General features: G+C 41.9%; 2 protein-coding genes across 3 annotated transcripts in view; both read left to right on the top strand.

Annotated features, from left to right (window-relative positions):
- igsf21a (immunoglobin superfamily, member 21a) overlaps nucleotides 1-8,476 on the top strand; it is a 190,156-nt gene extending 181,680 nt beyond the window's left edge. For both annotated transcript variants that reach the window (XM_058054592.1, XM_058054591.1), the window contains exons 9-10: nucleotides 3,336-3,374; nucleotides 8,081-8,476. In XM_058054592.1, the coding sequence (XP_057910575.1) occupies nucleotides 3,336-3,374; nucleotides 8,081-8,157 (116 nt within the window). In that variant the 3' untranslated portion in view covers nucleotides 8,158-8,476. The remainder of the gene's footprint in view (nucleotides 1-3,335; nucleotides 3,375-8,080) is intronic.
- A 1,446-nt stretch (nucleotides 8,477-9,922) lies between these two features.
- klhdc7a (kelch domain containing 7A) lies at nucleotides 9,923-18,026 on the top strand. Its single transcript, XM_058055802.1, has one exon. It carries the CDS (start codon nucleotides 13,529-13,531, stop codon nucleotides 15,608-15,610), a length of 2,082 nt encoding a protein of 693 aa, XP_057911785.1. The 5' UTR covers nucleotides 9,923-13,528; the 3' UTR covers nucleotides 15,611-18,026.
- The last annotated feature ends 1,901 nt before the right edge of the window (nucleotides 18,027-19,927 follow it).

Raw genomic sequence — 19,927 nt, 5'->3', positions numbered from 1 at the left:
CAATGTTGCACTCTTATGTGAGCGCCAACTGCCGACAACCATAATGGAGTAACTCTGTAGCTGACTGACTATATTAAAAGTTGTTCTTGTCAGGGTTTGTTATAAGGCGAGACTCCAGATGCACAGAAGATGCGTTGGTGGAGATAATAATTATTTATTCGGCCAACAAAAGAAGTCCACTAGGCACAAAAAGGTCAAAGGCCATTTGGGAAAAAAAAAAAACTCAAGAGGCGGCAACAAGAGCAAAAAAAAGGGCAAAAACAAGGACAGCAATAACTAAAGGGTAGTAATGCCGAAAACTCATAAAAGTCCAGAAGTAGATCAGCATAAATAGGAATGATGATAGTTGTGGAGCTGAAGAACTGTGGTGATTACCAAAAAGGGTGGAGCCACCCTGGACCAGTAACGGAAAAATCCAGAACAATAAAAGGAAACAGTAGAGGACAAAGCAGAAAAATACCAGACGTAAAGAAGCCTGGAATGTGACAGTTCTGCATGAATTCAAACTGTGGTGGTTAGCATTTTTATTTGAAATACAAACACTAGATGGCGCCTTTCAGCCAAGTCACTCAAGTACATGAAATATCTACTGGACAATGTCAGCTAAGGTTAGGTTCATTGGCCACTCCAAATTGTCCATAGGTATGAATGTGAGTGTGAATGGTTGTTTGCCTATATGTGCCCTGGGATTGGCTGGCCACCAGTAGGTAGGTAGGTAGGTAGGTGGGAGGGAAGGAGGGTGGGTAGGTAGGTAGGTAGGTAAGTAGGTGGGTGGGTGGGTAGGTAGGTTAGGTAGGTAGGTAGGTACGTAGGTAGGTGGGAGGGAGGGAAGGTGGGTAGGTTGATAGGTAGGTAGGTAGGTAGGTAGGTAGGTAGGTAGGTAGGTAGGTCGGAGGGTGGGTAGGTAAGTAGTTAGGTAGGTAGGTAGGTGGGTGGGAGAGTGGGTAGGTAGGTAGGTGGGTGGGTGGGTGGAGGGAGGGAGGTAAGGAGGGAGGTAGGGTGGGTGGGTAGGTAGGTAGGTAGCTAGATATGTAGGTAGCTAGGTAGGTAGGTGGGTGGGTGGATTAGCTAGGTAGGTAGGTGGGTGGGAGAGTGGGTAGGTAGGTAGGTAGGTAGGTAGGTAGGTAGGTAGGTAGGTAGGTAGGTAGGTAGGTAGGTAGGTAGGTAGGTGGGAGAGTGGGTAGGTAGGTAGGTAGGTGGGTGGGTGGGTGGAGGGAGGGAGGAAAGGAGGGAGGTAGGGTGGGTGGGTAGATAGGTAGGTAGCTAGGTGGGTAGGTGGGTGGGTGGATTAGGTCGGTAGGTAGGTAGGTAGGTAGGTCGGTAGGTGGGTGGGAGAGTGGGTAGGTAGGTAGGTAGGTAGGTAGGTGGGTGGGTGGATTAGGTAGTTAGGTAGGTAGGTAGGTAAGTACTTTATTAATCTCCAAGAGAAATTCACAGCATTCACAGGGTGTACCCCGCCTCTCGCCCGAAATCACCCGGGATAGGCTCCAGCATGCCTGCGACCCTCGTGAGGATAAGCGGTAGAAAATGAATAAATTAATATCAGGTATTAGCCCCTTTTCCTCCAAGGGAACTTTTACATTTCCCTGAATATAAAACTTCAATCTAGCAATCAGGATCTTTTTTCAGAAGTTCCAGGAACTTTTCTGGGCCAGTCTGTGCTGAGGAACGCTGAAAGGTTGATCACATGTGTAATGTTTCTATTCGGCTCATGTGCAGCTGCAAACTTGTCTATTTCATTTTATACAAGCTTTATTTTGTTTATTATTTGGAAAATTACGATATTCCCTCTGTGCGGCCCTATATCTGGATCCAAAAAAGTTTTTAAAATAAATATATACAGTCTAATTGCTGCAATATGCCCATAAAAACAACCCCATCTTTAACTTTTTAAGGAGAACTGACATCGTAAGAGAGATGTTACCATGGGGGCCATTTCACAAGGAACAACACGGATGTCTGCTTAGCACCCTGATGCACCCTTTGGTGTCATTTGTTGTGAGCATCGTATGGCCCCATCTGTCCTCCACCGCCTTGTAGTTTGCTCCCACTCTCGCTTAGCGGGAGTAAATTGTGATTAAGTGACCTTGGCGCCATCTCTTGTGGCCTTGAGATACGATACTTGGGGGGTCTTTCAGGGACATTTACTGTCACCGTGCAATATACATTAACAGGAATAATCATCAGGTGTAATTGCGGCCCTGTACAGCACATGTCAGCGTAGACTCGCATATTGATGATGTACATGGTCATGCAGCATGGGAGGTGACAGGAAAGTGACTCAGCACTGTAAGGAAGTGGACAATAACATGCATACATGTGTGTATTTATGACAATATGGAACACACAGTCAATCAATTATTGGGTTGATTTTTCATTTTCTACCGCTTATCCTCACGAGGGGGGGTGCTGGAGCCTATCCCAGCTGTCTTCGGGCGAGAGGCGGGGTACACTCTGGACTGGTGGCCAGCCAATCACAGGGCACATATAGACGCCAATGGAGTCGCCAATTAACCTAGCATGTTTTTGGAATGTGGGAGAAAACCGGAGTACCCGGAGAAAACCCACGCATGCACGGGGAGAACATGCAAACGCCACACAGAGATGGCCGAGGGTGGAATCGAACTCGGGTCTCTGAGCTGTGATGCCTGCGTGCTAACCACTCCTCTACTGTGCTGCCTGAAATGTTGATAATAACAACTAAAAAATATATATTTTTAACCTTTTTACAAAATAAATAATCTAAGAAAAAATATTTAAAAATATATTAAAAATTAATAAAATAAAAATATATACATATAAAAAATATCCAACTACAATTTTTTTATTTCTCACCATATGTGGCCCTCAGTGGAAAAAAGTTTGGACACCCGGCCTGCCCTAGCCTAAATTTAAATTCAACAAAAAATCTAAATACATAAACAGACCTAAATACTCTATATAGATACTTAAATGTATTCTCATAATGGTGGCCAATTAACCTAGCATGTTTTTGGAATGTGGGAGGAAACCGGAGTACCCGGAGAAAACCCACGCATGCACGGGGAGAACATGCTAACTCCACACAGAGATGGCCCAGGGTGGCATTGAACTCGGGTCTCCTATCTGTGAGGTCTGCGCGCTAACCACTCGTCGTGCAGCCCTGTTGCAATGACGCATGTTTAAGAAATAAATATATATATAAATGTATATATATATATATATATATATTATTTATTACAAATGTTTGGCACCAGACTAGCACTATATTGCATTATCAGGCAAGGTATTTTGTCACAACGCCACAATGTTAATGATAATAATACTGACTTTTTTTCGTTTTTTGTCTTCAACAGAAAATCCAAGCATGATGAAAAACACACAGAGCCAGAACAGTAAGTATTCCGACCACGCAAATGACTAAGCTTAGCGTGGGTGTGTGCTCTAAAAATCACTGAACTCCCACTCTGTGACTTGACACCCCAGCCTGCATGGGCTGACAGCAAGTGTGCGCATCACAAAAGCTAATTCCTCTGGCGCTCAAAATGTCATGTCAGGCATCCATCTTGGCCTCTGTGCTCACCCGACCTCCGTGGTGAACCAGGAATTGTCACATCCACTCGAGTGCGAAATTATGAAGTGGCCCCGTGTGTGGTGATATGTCCCGATAGGGTGCTTTTTCCCCACACTGTTTCCTCATACACCTTTTACCTTTCCTACCTAACATTGCCTCTGTTTAAAACGCGAGGTGTGATGCTGGTTTGGATTTTTTTTGGCAGAGCTGGGTCATGCATGTGTGGTCAACACAGACCATCCCCTGTTTTAGTGTTTTCCTGCCTTCACGCTTTTAGTATGGTAGTCTAGTCTGGACCAAAGATGTAAAAAAAAAAAAAAAAAGATTTGGTGCACATGATGGTTTAGTTCACTTTAGTCCAAAGGCTGCGCAGTATGACAGTTGATTGGGAAGTTTTACATGTATGTACATATTACGTGACATAACTCACGCTGGGTTCAATACATGTTATTTTTTAGGGGTGCTCTCATCAACCTGCCTTCACGCCTTGTAGTATGGTAGTCTAGTCTGGACCAAAGATGTAAAAAAAAAAAAAAAAAAAGATTTGGTGCACATAATGGTTTGGTTCACTGGTCCAAAGGCTGCGCAGTATGACAGTTGATTGGGAAGTTTTACATGTACGTACATATTACGTGACATAACTCATGCTGGGTTAATACATGTTATTTTTTAGGGGTGCTCTGATCAGCCTGCCTTCACTTCCTGTAGTATGGTAGTGTAGTCTGGACCAAAGATGTAAAAAAAAAAAAAAAAGATTTGGTGCAAATGATAGTTTGGTTCACTGGTCCAAAGACTGCGCAGTATGACAGTTGATTGGGAAGTTTTACATGTATGTACATATTAGATGACATAACTCAAGGTGGGTTCAATAAGTGTTGTTTTTTAGGGGTGTTCTTACTGCCCCCTATAGGACTGGGGTGGATTTACAAATCAGGCTCTGATGTACTTTATGTGTTTTAACACCTTGGAGGGAAGGAGCCCTCCTTATTTAATAAAATCAGGACAAAAATATCCTGTGTAATCTCAATAAACTGCTTCAATGAGCATAGCAGTAATGATGTGTCAATTACTGTTTGTTAAATAACCCTCTGTTATCAAGCACGCATTAATAATGTCAATGAAAGCATAACCTCTGGAAAGCACACACATAAGCTGTCATTTAATAAGGCAGCATTTGATGAAGGGGCAAATGCATTTTAATGGACTGCCTGCATAATGCCTTTTGCACAAGTGTGACAGCCATGTTTGTCCCAGTGCATCGTGGGAACAGCTTCCCGAGCAGATGGCAAGAGGAGTCGTCGGAATGACACAAGTTGAAGGAAAATGTTAACTTTCGTTCTCACTCGTCCTTTAATTGAAATAGTTGCTCTGTTGTTTTTGCATCCGGCCTCTGTCCTTTATTTGCACTTTCTTCCTGTTGCTCCCCCCACTAGCTGTGTCTCAGAGATACACATTTGAATATGCAAATTCCACGATAAGCGCGGGAGCAGCTGAGTCACAGCAAGGACAGAATTGGGTCGGCGTGGACACGCACGCACGCTTTGCATGCTAGTTAACTTGGTGTACAACAAGGCCTGGAAGGTCACCGCGTACGTGTCCGCTCGTCCAGTAACTCAATATCGGACTCCTTCCTCAGCGCAAACTGCACACAACCATCGTAGTCACCAGAAAAAGTTCATATCAGGCCTACATATGCCGGAACACAAGTTGTCTTGGACCAATTCCGTGTGGAAATGATCAGGATTGTGAGCAAATGTATTAATATTAGGGCCCAAAAATGTTTTGATGTCAATCCATGCATCCATCCATGTTTGATGCCGATTATCCTCACTAATGTTGCGTATATGCTGGCGCCTATCCTAGGCGAGAATGTTTTTAATGTATAAATAAAATTTCTTTTATGACCATTTTAAAAACAAATTTAAATGATTATATTTGATTATTATTGAATAATAACTGCAAAATATTGAGAATTTTATTTTAAGCATAAAGTTGTCAATACAGTAATCCATTTTTTATTGTGGTTAATTGATAGACCATAGATTTATGGCCTTCTAAATAAAGTTTTTAACATTATTAAAGCCCTCTAGACATGACGTAACACCCTATTTTCACCTTACATTTGTATTACCCAATATAGTCGACATAATATGATAAAATAAGACATTTAAGACACAAATAAGACTCATATTTATGAGTTTTATCTTGGTTTGGATTAGCCTGTTTTTATATATTTTTATGAAGGATTATTGCGCCTGTTGTGAGAGAAAGCAAACCTGCAATCAGAGTCATGTTACAGTTTTACAAGTGAAAAAGTAAGAAAGTAATACTTGAAAAAGCTGACAATAATATAAATATATTAATATAAATTAATTAAATTAATATAAATTAATTAAATGAATACAAAAATAATTAAATTAATACAAAATTAATGAATATTAATACAAATTATTAATAATATTAAAGTTGCCATATTGCCAAAAAAAACACTAAATGCATGGATGCTGCCATGCAAAGCTAACTTATAATGCTAACTTAAGGGGTCACCATAATAATACATAGGAATAATCGAGATCGTTTGATCCTCTGTCACAAAAAAACACTCCTCAATCGACTCCTCTCCCAAGTGTTGCAAAGAAGGTTGTCAGAGTCTCATCCTGCGTGTAAACAAACAGATGGCCAGACAATTTGCGTGGGTAAAATAACCGTGGTCTGCAGAGGATGCTCTTGCGGTTGGATGAACCCATTTTGGAGTATTTACTGTGAGCATCCATTTGTTGCTGTAGTCTAATATTGTCTGACATTGTGCAACACACAGACATTAAAAAATGGAGTACGGTGTGGATAAAATACCAAATTATGTGATTACCCGGGGATTTGTTTTGCGGTGGCAAGTGAAGTAAAGTAAACTCTCCTAAAATGTCCACAAAAAGTGGTGAAATATGTACTGATGCGTGTACATTTCATTGACTAAATATGTGCTAGAATACCTTCATCTTTGATTCTGAATCAGGTGCTCATCACGGGTCTCAGAGTGTCTTCAAGGAAGCATAGAGTGGGTTGTTCCACTGCGCAAAACTGGACACTCATTGGATAAATGCACATACAGAGTTGCTGAGTGTCTATGAGGAAGTGTTGGCTCAGATGCTTTGCTTCTGCGTGATGATTGGATAATCTGTCTGAGACAGAATCCCTTTTTGATTGACAGTGAAATGAGCAAATGAGCGAGTATTTTCCAAGTTCTGCATTCTGTTGATCTGAACAGAACCGATCCAGAGTGACTTTGTCTTTAAAACACCTAGCGTGTTTGGCGACTGTCTTTTGTCAGTCTGCGGTTTCTTTCCACAACGAGCCGAGGCAGCTGCCGTAGTTTTTTCCCCCGTCACGATCACTCACACTCACAGCCGGTCAAACAGTCGCATGGTGCAGCAGCTCCAGCTGCTAGCAAGCTGAACATCTTGGCGGATACTCGAATTTACATATAAATAAATAAACACATTTATAATGGAGGCGGATGAGTGGTTAGCGCACAGGCTTCACAGCTAGGAGACCCGAGTTCAATTCCACCCTTGGTTATGTCTGTGTGGAGTTTTCACCGGATACTTTCCTCCCACATTCCAAAAACATGCTAGGTTAATTGGCGACTCCAAATTGTCCATAGGTATGAATGTGAGTGTGAATGGTTGTTTGTCTATATGTGCCCTGTGATTGGCTGGCCACCAGTCCTCTCAACCGAAGACAGCTGGGATAGGCTCCAGCACCCCTGCGACCCTCGTGAGGATAAGCAGGAGAAAATGAATGAATGAATGATGGAGACGGTTGAGTGGTTAGCACACAGGCCTCACAGCTAGGAGACTCGAGTTCAATTCCACCCTCGGCAATATCTGTGAGGAGTTTTCACCGGGTACTCCGGTTTCCTCCCACATTCCAAAAACATGTTGGAATGTTGGCAACTCCAAATTGTCCATAGGTATGAATGTGAGTATAATATGTGCCCTGTGATTGGCTGGTGACCAGTCCAGGGTGCCTCTCGTCCAAAAAAAGCTGGGATAGGCTCCAGCACCCCAGCGACCCTCGCGGATAAGCGGTAGAAAATGAATGAATGAATTAATTAATAAATAAACACATTTATGACGGAGGCGGCTGCACAGCGCATGAGTGGTTAGCGGGCAGGCCTCACAGCTAGGAGACCCGTGTTCAATTCCACCCTCGGCCATCTCTGTGTGGAGTTTGCATGTTCGTGCATGTGTGGTTTTTCACCGGATACTCCTGTTTCCTCCGAAAAAAAAAAACGACGTTAATCTGCGACTCCAAATTGTCCATAGGTATGAATGTGAGTGTGAATGGTTGTTTGTCTATATGTGCCCTGTGATTGGCTGGCCACCAGTCCAGGGTGTACCCCAGCCTCTTGCCCGAAATTTTTTTTTTTCTTGAAATAATACATAACTTGCATCCTTTTCAGTATGTGGCCCTTGATGGAAACTGTTGCAGCTTTCATATCTATATGATTGCTTATTTGTTTTGCAGACGGAGTCTCCAACATGGACGCGGTTGGCCTCACATGGATGGCGCTCGTCCTCACAGTGACTGTGGAACTGACGTGAAAACTCTCTCACTCTAACACATACTTGCCCTTCCTACCCAATACACACACACACACACACACACTTTAAAACAAAACATCAGTGTACGTTCCACAACCTTGCCAGTGTTCTCCAGCCATCAACAGAACACTCAATCGATAAAAGCCACAAGATGGCGCTCCTCCCATTTTTTGTAACAAAAATAATAATCAAGCTAAAAGAACGTGATGAATATGACAATGTCCTCCCATATATCCCTCCCCAGTTACATCTCTTTTTTTTGTTCCTTGTCCCACGTCTGCCTGTTGACCAATAAAATTAGTTGATTTAAACCTCGAAAGACGGCGTTGGGATTACATTTTTTAGTAAGTCTACGTTTCATTGCTTTGCGGCACAAATGATGCTTGGGATGCGGTGCCAAAAAAGCCACCGCACCCATCTGCTCCATGTCCCGGGATGCTCCAGATCAGCACCGAGCTGCTGAACCACAAGGGATGGGAGGCACCAACACAGACGCTCCAAGACAACAATATATAATATTATTGTTTCATTTTTTTAATTTAGTTTATTTTTGATGGCTTAGAATGTACAAAAGAATTGGGAGTTGAGTGTATTTTGTGTACATCCGTGTAAATAATGCAGATAATTAAGAGGTTTTATGGGGTTCTCTAAAAGGGACAGTTGCAGAGTTTGGAGTTCACATGTTTGTACTTCGTTCATCACAGCTAAACTTCAGCTGACGGAACAAAAAAAAAAAAACCTGAACAGCTTATCCCATATTTGTTTTTTTTTTTTAATACCAGTATGCCTTGGAATTGGTCTCACAAATGTCTCATGTTTTCAGGGTTGTGGTGCATGTGAAAGTTGTTTTGTTTTTTCCTCTTTCCTTTTCCTTTTCCAGCCGCTGCAGTTATATTTACTTGTGTCATGCGATCTTAAGTGACCTACATTGTGTGTACGTAACTCTCATCCAGACATTGGCGAGATTAGACGCGTCATTCTATTCTAGCCGCCATTTCCACGCCGGCCTGAACAGGGTTGTTGCATTTGTTTCATTTCGCCTGTATTAAAGTGGAGAGATGATCCAACTTATATGACTTGACTTTACTTTTAGACGTTTATGTTCTAGGTCTCATGAGATCAATACAAGAGCTGAAAAATGACACTATCAGGTATTTATTTATTAGTGCGGTGACCATTGGTTGATCACCAACAACTAAAAACTTAGCCCGGCAATGAGGTTCATTCATTCATTTATTTTCTACTGCTTATCCTCACAAGGTTGTCTTCATGCAAGAGGTGGGGTACACCCTGAACTGGTGGCCAGCCAATCACATATAGACAAACAACCATTCACACTCACATTCATACCTATGGACAATTTGGAGTCGCCAATTAACCTAGCATGTTTTTGGAATGTGGGAGGAAACCGGAGTACCCGGAGAAAACCCACGCATGCACGGGGAGAACATGCAAACTCCACACAGAGGTGGCCAAAAGTGGAATTGAACTCGAGTCTCCTAGTTATGAGGTCTGCGCGCTAACCACTCCTACGCCGTGCAGCCCTCGGCAATGAGATGTGTACTCAAAAATGAATTTGAATTTCAGTACATTTAGAATGAAGCCGCAGGGTGACTGAGTGGTTAGCATGTAAGCCATAGTCAGAAGACCTGGGTTCAATTTTCCGCTTGTGTGGAGTTTGCATGTTCTCCCCGTGCATGTGTGGGTTTTCTCTGGGTACTCCGGTTTCCTCCCACATTCCAAAAACATGCTAGGTTAATTAGCGACTCCAAATTGTCCATAGGTATGAATGTGAGTGTGAATGGTTGTTTGTCTATATGTGCCCTGTGATTGGCTGAAGACAATTTTTTCTGTTTTCATATCCTGTCCTGACCGTCCTCTTTAAAAAAAAATTTGATTTGAAAGTGATGAAAATGTGGGCTGCCATGTGGATGGCTTTTTTAAGTAGTGTTGCCAAAAAGCCAAAAACAAAGCTAAATATGCAATCCTCTGATTCTTGCTGAGTTGAGGTCTCTTAAAATCTGTGACGTCATGAAAGTTCTTATGACTTTAGCGGGCACACTTTTCCCACACTTATTGGTTACATTCCAAAAGTTTTTTTTTCTGTTGTTGTGCTGGTTTTTGAATGTTCTTTCATTGGAATTGTGTTTATGACTATAATATACTATAATTTTCTACCGGGCCGCACGGTGTCCTAGTGGTGGCTGGCCACACGGTCAGGAGATGGGGAATATCTTGATTTGGGCATATGTGTGTGGCGCAAAACAGTGGTGCATTTCAAGTTTAATGCAGTTTAACTATAGTGGCTCACTGCTGACATGACCTGTTTTTGTCCTGTGGAATACAACTTTATTGGAGGTGTGGTGTTTATTTTTTAATGCAAAAATTTAATGCACTATTACATAGGCCACTCTTGTGAAATATTCTTATGGAATATTCTTGTGAAATATAAATAAATACATGAATAGAAACACGCCACAGTAGGACACAGTACAGTTGCACACTGCAAACTTCAATGGCAATAACAGAGGTGCTGTTAAAAAAAATACTTTTTCTCACTTGTTACTGGTTAGCTCAGTTATTGCATATTACTACATATCTTATACACCATGGCTCAATTTAATTTAGCTCAGCTACGGTGAACGGATGAGAATGACCTTTCAGGGAGAATGATAATGTACGTATGTGTCCACCAGAAGGTTAAATGAATGCAGCATAATCCATTGTTGTTTATTATTTAATAGCTCATCTATAAACTGTAGTGTAAAGACACAACATGGATGAGTTGATGGATTACGGTTGTTTGCCTAACAGAGAAGAGCATAGCATCCACATCACGTCAGCTCACAAAAAAGTGTGATGCAAACGAGAGCTGCCTTGCAACATGTTTAACATAATTATAATATTACTAAGAGGCCCGAGCTCAGAGAGGAACGCTGAGTGCACTCATAAATGTTCGACTGTATCTCATCATAATTTGTCATTTCCATTTGAATTCAAGTGGCTTTTTTTCTGTTTTATCTTCACCAGACTCAGAAAAAATAAATAAATATAAGTAAAGTAAAACAAGTTGGTGCATTGCTAAAGTTATTGTTAAATGAATCATATTATTGTTAATTTTTTTACACGCAATTAAGTATGAATTGCATGGAAAACCGAATATATGAATACTTTTCAGACACTTCAACGTCTAAGTTGCCTCTAACAGGAAGTGTATGTTTATTACTACTGTATTTCTGAAGGTGATGCTGACATATTTTGATGGACTTCATGGGTGAACATGTGGATATAGATACATGATTCTGTATAATGTCAACATTATTTTTTTTATTTCTGGATGCATAATGTAAAATTATTAATGACAAATGTATATATATGAAGATGTATAATGTGCTGCTGATCCATATTATGATTATTCTGCTGTGGTCTGCATTAACTTACTCTTCCGATGGGCAGTTTTTTCTTCAAGGAGAAGGAGGTGAACGTGACCACCTCATCTGATCTGGGAGCAAAGGTCAAAGCAATCTGCGGAACGTCACTGATGACCACCTGTGAATTATTCATTAAGTCAACCATACTTGAAGAGTCTGGTTTCCTTCGTGTGCTGGAAGCTATCACATTACGTAACAATAGTAATTATGCTGTCTGGTAATATTAATGTGTGTCCTTCCTTTTCCCTGTCAGCTCTGTCAGAACTATATGTGGGTATGTTTACATGACCAAAAAATTGTTTGTGTTTTTAAAATAAGTCATGTTCAAAGAGAAAGCTGAAAAAACACAACAAGACAATAGATTCTAATAGTAGCCAGTTGTTGGCATGCAATGTACATGGTGTTCAAATTTTAGGCAATATGGAATTAATGCGTCTCCAATGCGTATAATACAAAACTAAGCTCAGTGATATTTATGAAAATCCAGATCAAAATTTATGACAAGAAAGCACATTTGTTCCCAAATATTTTTTATTTTAAACCAATTTGTTCCCATAATATTTACCACAAAATCTATGCTAAATAAAATAAAATAAAATAAAATAAAATAAAATAAAATAAAATAAAATAAAATAAAATAAAATAAAATAAAATAAAATAAAATAAAATAAAATAAAATAAAATAAAATAAAATAAAATAAAATAAAATAAAATACGTATACTGACTACAGAATAATACAGATCATATTCAAGCACTTTTTACCTTGGTTTCCATTTTAATAATGCTTGGACTTCCACTTTTTGTACCATAGTCCACAAGATGCTGTTATCACATTAACAAACAATAAAAATGTTTCTCTTTCTGTCCAGCTTCAACTAAAAAAAAATAAAAAATCACTGAATTGGCACATTATCCGATGAAATGCAGGTCAGGCCACCGTGAGCGTGGTTTTTTGCTTCATCCGCAAGCCCACCTACTATCAATGAATGACAATAAAATTACAGTGAGAAAAATCCAGTGTATTTCTTTTTTCAGTTAGAGCTAAATTTACAAAGAAGTCAAATGTAAGATGAATGGCAGAGCTACTCATTACTTCTTTGCAATAATTTTTTTTTGTCTCACTCGTATTTCGTCTTTGTGCCTTTGAAGCCCTATTTGAGATGAAACAATGTAAAATGTAAATTCTTGCAATTTTTCAACTGGTCTTAAAATTTTGATCCGGAGTGTATGCTGTATATACATTGTTGATGATGTAAGTGTTTTATAAGCTTGGGTTGAAAGTACCTACAGAGTCAAGTTAGAATCATGAATTTTGTTATGGACCATAAGTTTTCTCCAGTGTGTTATCAGTGCAAGACGTACTGTATATGCAGCTTATGAAAATGAAAGAAGCTGTTAGCTTTTACTGTCTCCATTGACTGAAAGATGTGGCATAACTGTACAAACAGATGTATCCTGGTTGTTAAGGATTCGATGAATGTCACCTATACTCCCACCTCGCCCTTTATTTAAACCCTGCTGTTCAAGCTGTGCTGAGCAACTGAGCCAGTCAATAATAAAAAATCAAATGTCGTTAAAAATACACCATAAAAATTTTTAAGAAAATGTTTTCTTCCTTGGATGACATTATCTGGAAGAAAGACTGAAGTACTGGGAAGACTCGGCCAAATATTGATCTTTGGTGAGTGTGTTGAATCAGTATCTGACTCCCCTCAGGTGTTGCATGGCCTAAGCCCCACCTTAAAAGAGATGCAAATATACCTCCGCAGGTTTCATTTTACACCCGGAGGCAAAGAACAGCAGTCATCGGATGACAGGAGCTCTTTTGCAATGAAAACCAGCCAGCATGCAGTCATCAGCTGAGAGCCCTTGACAAAAGGATCAGTTAACCGGTCACAAGTGCCATCCCCATCGCTTTGCCGCTGCCACCACTGCCACCATGGCCATTGCAGATCTTTTAGGAGTCCAATTCGACATGCAGCTGCTGGTCAAGATGAGTATTTCTGTGGGGACAATGCTTCTGGTGTCGTTGGCCTACAGGTTCTACAGCTCCAGGAACAGAGAAGAAAGCTCGGTCCAGGACAGCCAAGCACCACAGACTTGCCTGAGGTGCAAGACAGTCCTGCAGGGCACTGGTACGGATGATGAATCTTCGCTCGTTGATGAGCCATCATCTGGAAGTACCAAGGCAGATGATTATGCAACCCAAGAACTTGGTAACATGGCACACAGTACTCAACACACTGACAAAGAAGTGGCATTGGTGACCTCCTGGGATACTTCAACCGATCAACCGTCTCTGGACCTTCTCGATCCAAAAAAAAACGGGCTAGCCAGTTCAAAAGGCAGACGTTCGCCTTGCTTGTTGAAGAAGTTGGACGGCGGTACAGGCGTGGGCAGAGAACTGAGGAACGACTTGGAGCAACATGGTGTCTACTCTAGCTTCTACTCCAAGGCAGAGGTCAAGGTGGAGGATGCCAAACTTGTACCGGAAAGTCCAGAAGACCAGATAGTGCTTGGAAAGATATACGAATACTATGTGGAGAGTTCTTCTCACTTTACTACAGAGCCAACCTCCCTGTTGGGTAAGAATGAGAAGAAATCTGAGTCCCAAGAAGAGCATGAAGGCCATCGCAACATGGCAGATTCTCCTTCTTCTGCAGAACCTGACGTTACTGAGGGATCCGAGTCTGTTGGGAATCAAAAGCTGATGTCCTCGCAAGGGTCTGTACCCGTATGCAAGCAAAGCGATCTGTCTGCTGGAAGTCCACTTCCACCCTCTGTCAGCTCAACCAGCACTGATCCCCTGGCGGTCAGTCCTTCCACAAATAATACATGCCTCAGCGTGAATAAAGGATCTGATCAAGGAGCTGGACCAGTCAGTCCTTTGGTACACCTTTCCGCTAAAAATCCAGATTTTGAAACCCTAAAAAGTCAAGTGGATCTAGGTAACTGTCTTGAGGTGCTCCATTTTGCCAAAAAAAACGGGCAGAGCTCTGTGGAGCAAGCAGCCCTCAGGTTCATGTCCAACAACTACTTCCAGGTCCTGCAGGACACCAACCTTTATGGGCGGCTCACAGATGCCTCACGGGAACAACTACAGAGGCAAAGAACAAGAGGAAAACGATTCATTATGGTGGCAGATATGAACCCCCAAGACTGGTCGAGGAACACCGGAGCAACGAGAAGAATGTCTAGCGCTTTGTACTATTATAACGACTGCGTGGATGCTTGGCAGATGCTTTGCCCCATCCCGCAGGAAGTCATCAGCAAAGCCTGTGCCATGTGCACAATGGATAACTACTTATTTGTTGCGGTGGGATGCCAAGGAACCGATAGTGAAATGAGCCCCTCCAAGCGAGTGTTCTGCTACAATCCATTGACAGACATTTGGAAGGAGATCAGTCCCATGAATGAAGCCAGACCTCGCTGTAAATTGGCTGCACTGGACGGCCACGTCTACGCCATCGGCGGGGAGTGCCTCTCCTCAGTCGAGCGCTATGACCCACGATTGGACAGATGGACTTTTGTGGCCCCTCTCCCTAACGATACATTTGCCGTCGCCCATCATGTGACAGTATGCAACGGGGAGCTATTTGTGTCCGGGGGGAGTCTCCGTTGCATGCTGCTGCGCTACAGCCCCAAAACGGACACATGGAGGGGGAGTCTGCTGGCAAGCGGGAAAGACAGAATCGTAGACATGGTGGCCGTGGGATCGTTTCTGTATCGCTTTGAAGTCAACTCTCATCTGGGGGTTAGCGTGTACCGTTACCACACTGTGGCCCGACTGTGGTACGAGTGTGCCACCAAACGCCTTGCCCACTGCCCCGCTTTCCAGTGTGTCGCGATGGACGATTGTGTCTACTGTGTCAGCCGCCACTTCACGCTGAAGTTTGAGGCTGACGAGGTCTCTCCTGCTTTCGCAGACGACAATTTCAGTGTCCCTCCTGCAGCCAAGGGCTTACTCGTTCCCTTTGTCTTGTCACTCCCTGATAAGAGGCCTCTCCAGACCAGTGTCTAGCACAGGTTAGGGTTTTTTTTTCACAGCTAAGAGACCAGGGTTCAATTCCACTCTCGGCCATCTCTGTGTGGAGTTTGCATGTTCTCCCCGTGCATGCGTGGGTTTTCTCCGGGTACTCCGGTTTCCTCCCACATTCCAAAAACATGCTAGGTTAATTAATTGGCGACTCCAAATTGTCCATAGGTATGAATGTGAGTGTGAATGGTTGTTTGTCTATATGTGCCCTGTGATTGGCTGGCGACCAGTCCAGGGTGTACCCCACCTCCCGCCCAAAGACAGCTGGGATAGGCTCCAGCACCCCCCGCGACCCTCGTGAGGAAAAAGCGGTAGAAAATGAATGAATGAATGAATGAATGAATAACATTCTGTTTCCTAGCTCGACTATGATGGCCGTAACGAGCTATGAGCCCTCAGAGGTCCAGACTCACGATGATATATGCAAGCTTACCCAAAGTGCGTTGGATGAATTGATTAGCTAAACGTTTTATATGTGCAGCTGTACATGCTGGATGTTTAATATTCATACATTATTCATTAATAAAGTCAGAATACAACAAAATACAACGCAGTAAAAACCTCTATGCATGGGGATCTTGAAATAATGCCCTACTTTGACTGACCGTGTTTGCTTTGTGCATGCTTTTTTTTGACCCCGCCAAAATAAATTCTTTACAGTTTTATTGCAATTACTCTTCCTCCCAACTTTATTAGCCGTCCCTGCCCAGGGATGTAAAAATATTACTGTCCTGATGGCAGTCCAATGACTGTTTGCTTAGATTAACGCTGCATGTGCTGCCATGCAAACAGTTTTGCTCCCTTAGATTTGCTGCTCCTTCCCTGCCACTAAATGACTGTTACATCATTTCAGATGCTCAACTTCGAGCTCCGAGTATTATTCATGAGTAAGTGTTGCAGTACGTCATATACATTATACAAATTGGGCAATAGAGCCACAATCTATCACGGTGCTGCGAGTGCACTGGGCACAAATATAGCTGGCACAGTGGCCTGAATAGAACGCAATTATCTGCAGCCGCTGTGTAAATATGACAGCATGTAAATGGGAGTGTCGTGCAGTACAAATAGGTGAGCTTCCAAAAGCAATCGTCACGAGTGGCCAGAAACTGTAGCCGAGTCCATCTACAACATGTATTTATTTTTTTATTGCACAAAAAATCCGAGACATGTACATACTTGTTGTTGTTTGCTTTTATATGTGCATATGCATTAACTGCATTATGAAGTGCTGTATGTTAGAATGCTGTATATGGTGAAATCTATAAAGAAATAACTTAAATAATGTAAATATCCAACATTGGGGCTCAAGGAGCATCCTATCCTGTCTTTGAGACTGACAGCATCCCTGGAGAGTGATGCTGCTACAGCACCATCATGTGGTTCAGGCAGCAAACAGAGCATTGCTCTGAGCCTGACAGGTTGCACACTCCAAAACCTCCCTCAACATCATGCGCAGGACGCAGGTGGCGTCAGCACAGCGGAGCATCTAAAGCTGCCACCAGTCGATGTGGCAGCGAAAAAAAGATAGTTGACGCAGATGGTTGACCATCAAACATGAGCTTTTTTTGATTCTTTCTCATTAAACACTTTGATTCCATGTAATTAAACACCTAATGGGATGGGAGTTGCGTGCATCCCTGCAGACGTCACCTTGGATGACACATGACAAAATGCACGGGTCACTTCCGGCGTTGACATGTGTTTCATTTTGTTTTGTTTTATTTCTTTCCCTGCACAGGGAATCTAGGAGAACAACACATTCCGAGTTAAAGAGATGAGGAATTTGTATACAGTCATCCTGCATGTGTAAACAATACAGTATATCCGCCAAAGTAGAATCATACAAACTAAATAGTGTTTGAACCAACAAATGACATAAAACTAACACGGGGGTTCCAAGATACCACTGCTCGTCCCTCATTGGTCGGGCAGCTTTGTTATTGTAGCATTTGAGGACAGCCGTGCAGCCCTGTATTATGTTAATCATGTTATTTGATTCGCTAATGTAGAATAAACAACACAATTCCCTGACTACCTTACATTTTATTCCCATTGATAATACTCATAATTCCTCATATATGGCCTGTAATTCCACTTGTAAAATATCACAGAATGTTGCATCTCAAGGCATAACTGCTGCTTTGATTCCAGTAGGCCATGTTTGGTTGGGAAAGCTATAAAGGAAGTCATTAACATCTCTCCGCAACAATAAAACGCGCATCTGGGCAAAGATACTTTTCATTGCTCACGAGCAAGGCTGCTCCATGTATACAAAATATATACAACCCTTAGGTGTGTTGTACTCATCGCCGGGGTACAGATTAATATTTAATTCCTCACATATAATATCTGGCTTGCTGATGCACGGCCTCTTAAACTCTAGTCTGGTCAGGCTGGTTTTATGGAGAGTCATCTGGACTGGATGGAGGTTCAGCCATTTTTACTTTTTTTTTCTAATTGATTGTTACATACAGGGGCTGCACAGTGGACGAGTGGTTAGCGCGCAGACCTCACAGCTAGGAGACCAGGGTTCAATTCCACCCTCGGCCATCTCTGTGTGGAGTTTGCACGTTCTCCCCGTGCATGCGTGGGTTTTCTCCGGGTACTCTGGTTTCCTCCCACATTCCAAAAACATGCTAGGTTAATTGGTGACTCCAAATTGTCCATAGGTATGAATGTGAGTGTGAATGGTTGTTTGTCTATATGTGCCCTGTGATTGGCTGGAGAACAGTCCAATATAGAAGGTGGATAGAGGGAAACCAATTAGCACACATTCTCACTCTTCACCAGTACTTTTGTTTGGTGACACTAGCATGGCTGTCTTAAGCAAATGTACGTTTATGTTTGGCAAAAGTGGATACGAGCTGAAACAACAAGACAAGACACCCACCAGAAGTCACCTCTGTTTGCTGGCTGTTTGCTCACCCACTGGAGATTATATTGGCTTGTATTTACCCCAGCACTCGCTCTTTTACCTGGATGACGAGTACAGAGGGCCCGCACCAGAAAGTGGTTAGCTGCTCAAACAGAGCAGTGGGGTGCTATTTTCCATGAATACGACAAACACCCAAAAGGAAAGCAGAAGTTTTCCATGTGTGTGTGATAGAAATTATATGGTAATGGTTTTATTTCATTTTGAACATGCATCAGATTACAATTGAATGCATCACATAATCAGTTCACAGTTCCACATGTCCAAAAGGAGTAGGAAGAAGCAAAGCTTATTAAATCCTAAATCGTTACATTTGTTCACTTCCTGCTTTCCATAATACAGTTTAAGTTTTTTTTTTGAATTTTTTAAATTTCTTAATTTTTTGTCACGTACCAAGCGAGGTGATATGAGCATACAATGACATAATGGGTACCATAGTAAGTGTCAATATAGTGATATATATAGCACATCATGACTGGTTCAAGACTCTTCATCCTTGTATTTAGCAAACATCAACTGCTTGTATTGTTTCTTGAATTGGCTCATCGTTGTGCATTGTTTGATTTCCTAAATGTCCTTCCTTACTGCAATACAGTGCAATGTATTGAGTGTTTATTCCACAGATCGTGTCCTCTGGCAACTTTTTTCCCCAGGTTTATTGATCTAGCCAAGAACAAATATGTTTAATGATGGAGAACACTCACTGGAGGTATCATAATGTATGTTTTAAAGATTATAATATTCAACACCCCTCAGGACATCTATTCGAGCATTCATTCTTGAAACTTTTCAAAGTATCTGGACCCAGCTTAACATTAGGACATTTTTATGGTCAAGTATGGACATTTTAAAGCATCAAAAAATGGACATATTTTACTTCCTAAGATAGATAGATAGACATAAATAGACTTTTTTTTATTGTCATTGCACAATAACACAGCAGTGAAATTGCCAACGTAATGTCGTTGCCTGGCTCCTGTATAATAATAAATAATAAATAATAATGTGGAGGAGTCTGCATTTTGGTGTTCAGCCCACAACGATGAATCCATTCCTAACAGAACAATCTGGTCAAACAACATGGACTCCCAGGAAGTGTTGTGCATCCACAACCAACTCCTGGGACCTCATTCAGATATCCTTCTAAATCTAACCCATCCCATCAAAGCCATTCTGTCTGGAATCACGGAATTAACTCACAAGTTGTCAGAGATCCCTGCCAGCTCAGTGCCGGGGCGATGGCAACACGCCCTCCAGATTAGCGGCCATGCCAGCCGAGCCGTCAGTATTGAGAGACTCTTATGTCAACCACCCAGAACCGATATCGGGCAAGTTAGCAAGTTCAATAACACTTTTTTTCTACTGTA

Source organism: Doryrhamphus excisus, chromosome 18, assembly GCF_030265055.1.
Source record: "Doryrhamphus excisus isolate RoL2022-K1 chromosome 18, RoL_Dexc_1.0, whole genome shotgun sequence".
NCBI lineage: Eukaryota > Metazoa > Chordata > Actinopteri > Syngnathiformes > Syngnathidae > Doryrhamphus > Doryrhamphus excisus.
This window is presented reverse-complemented; position numbering and strand designations above follow the sequence as displayed.

Bases quoted from the DNA above. Each gene is read 5' to 3' on its own strand.
- klhdc7a (XM_058055802.1), top strand. From the start codon at position 13,529: ATGGCCATTGCAGATCTTTTAGGAGTCCAATTCGACATGCAGCTGCTG.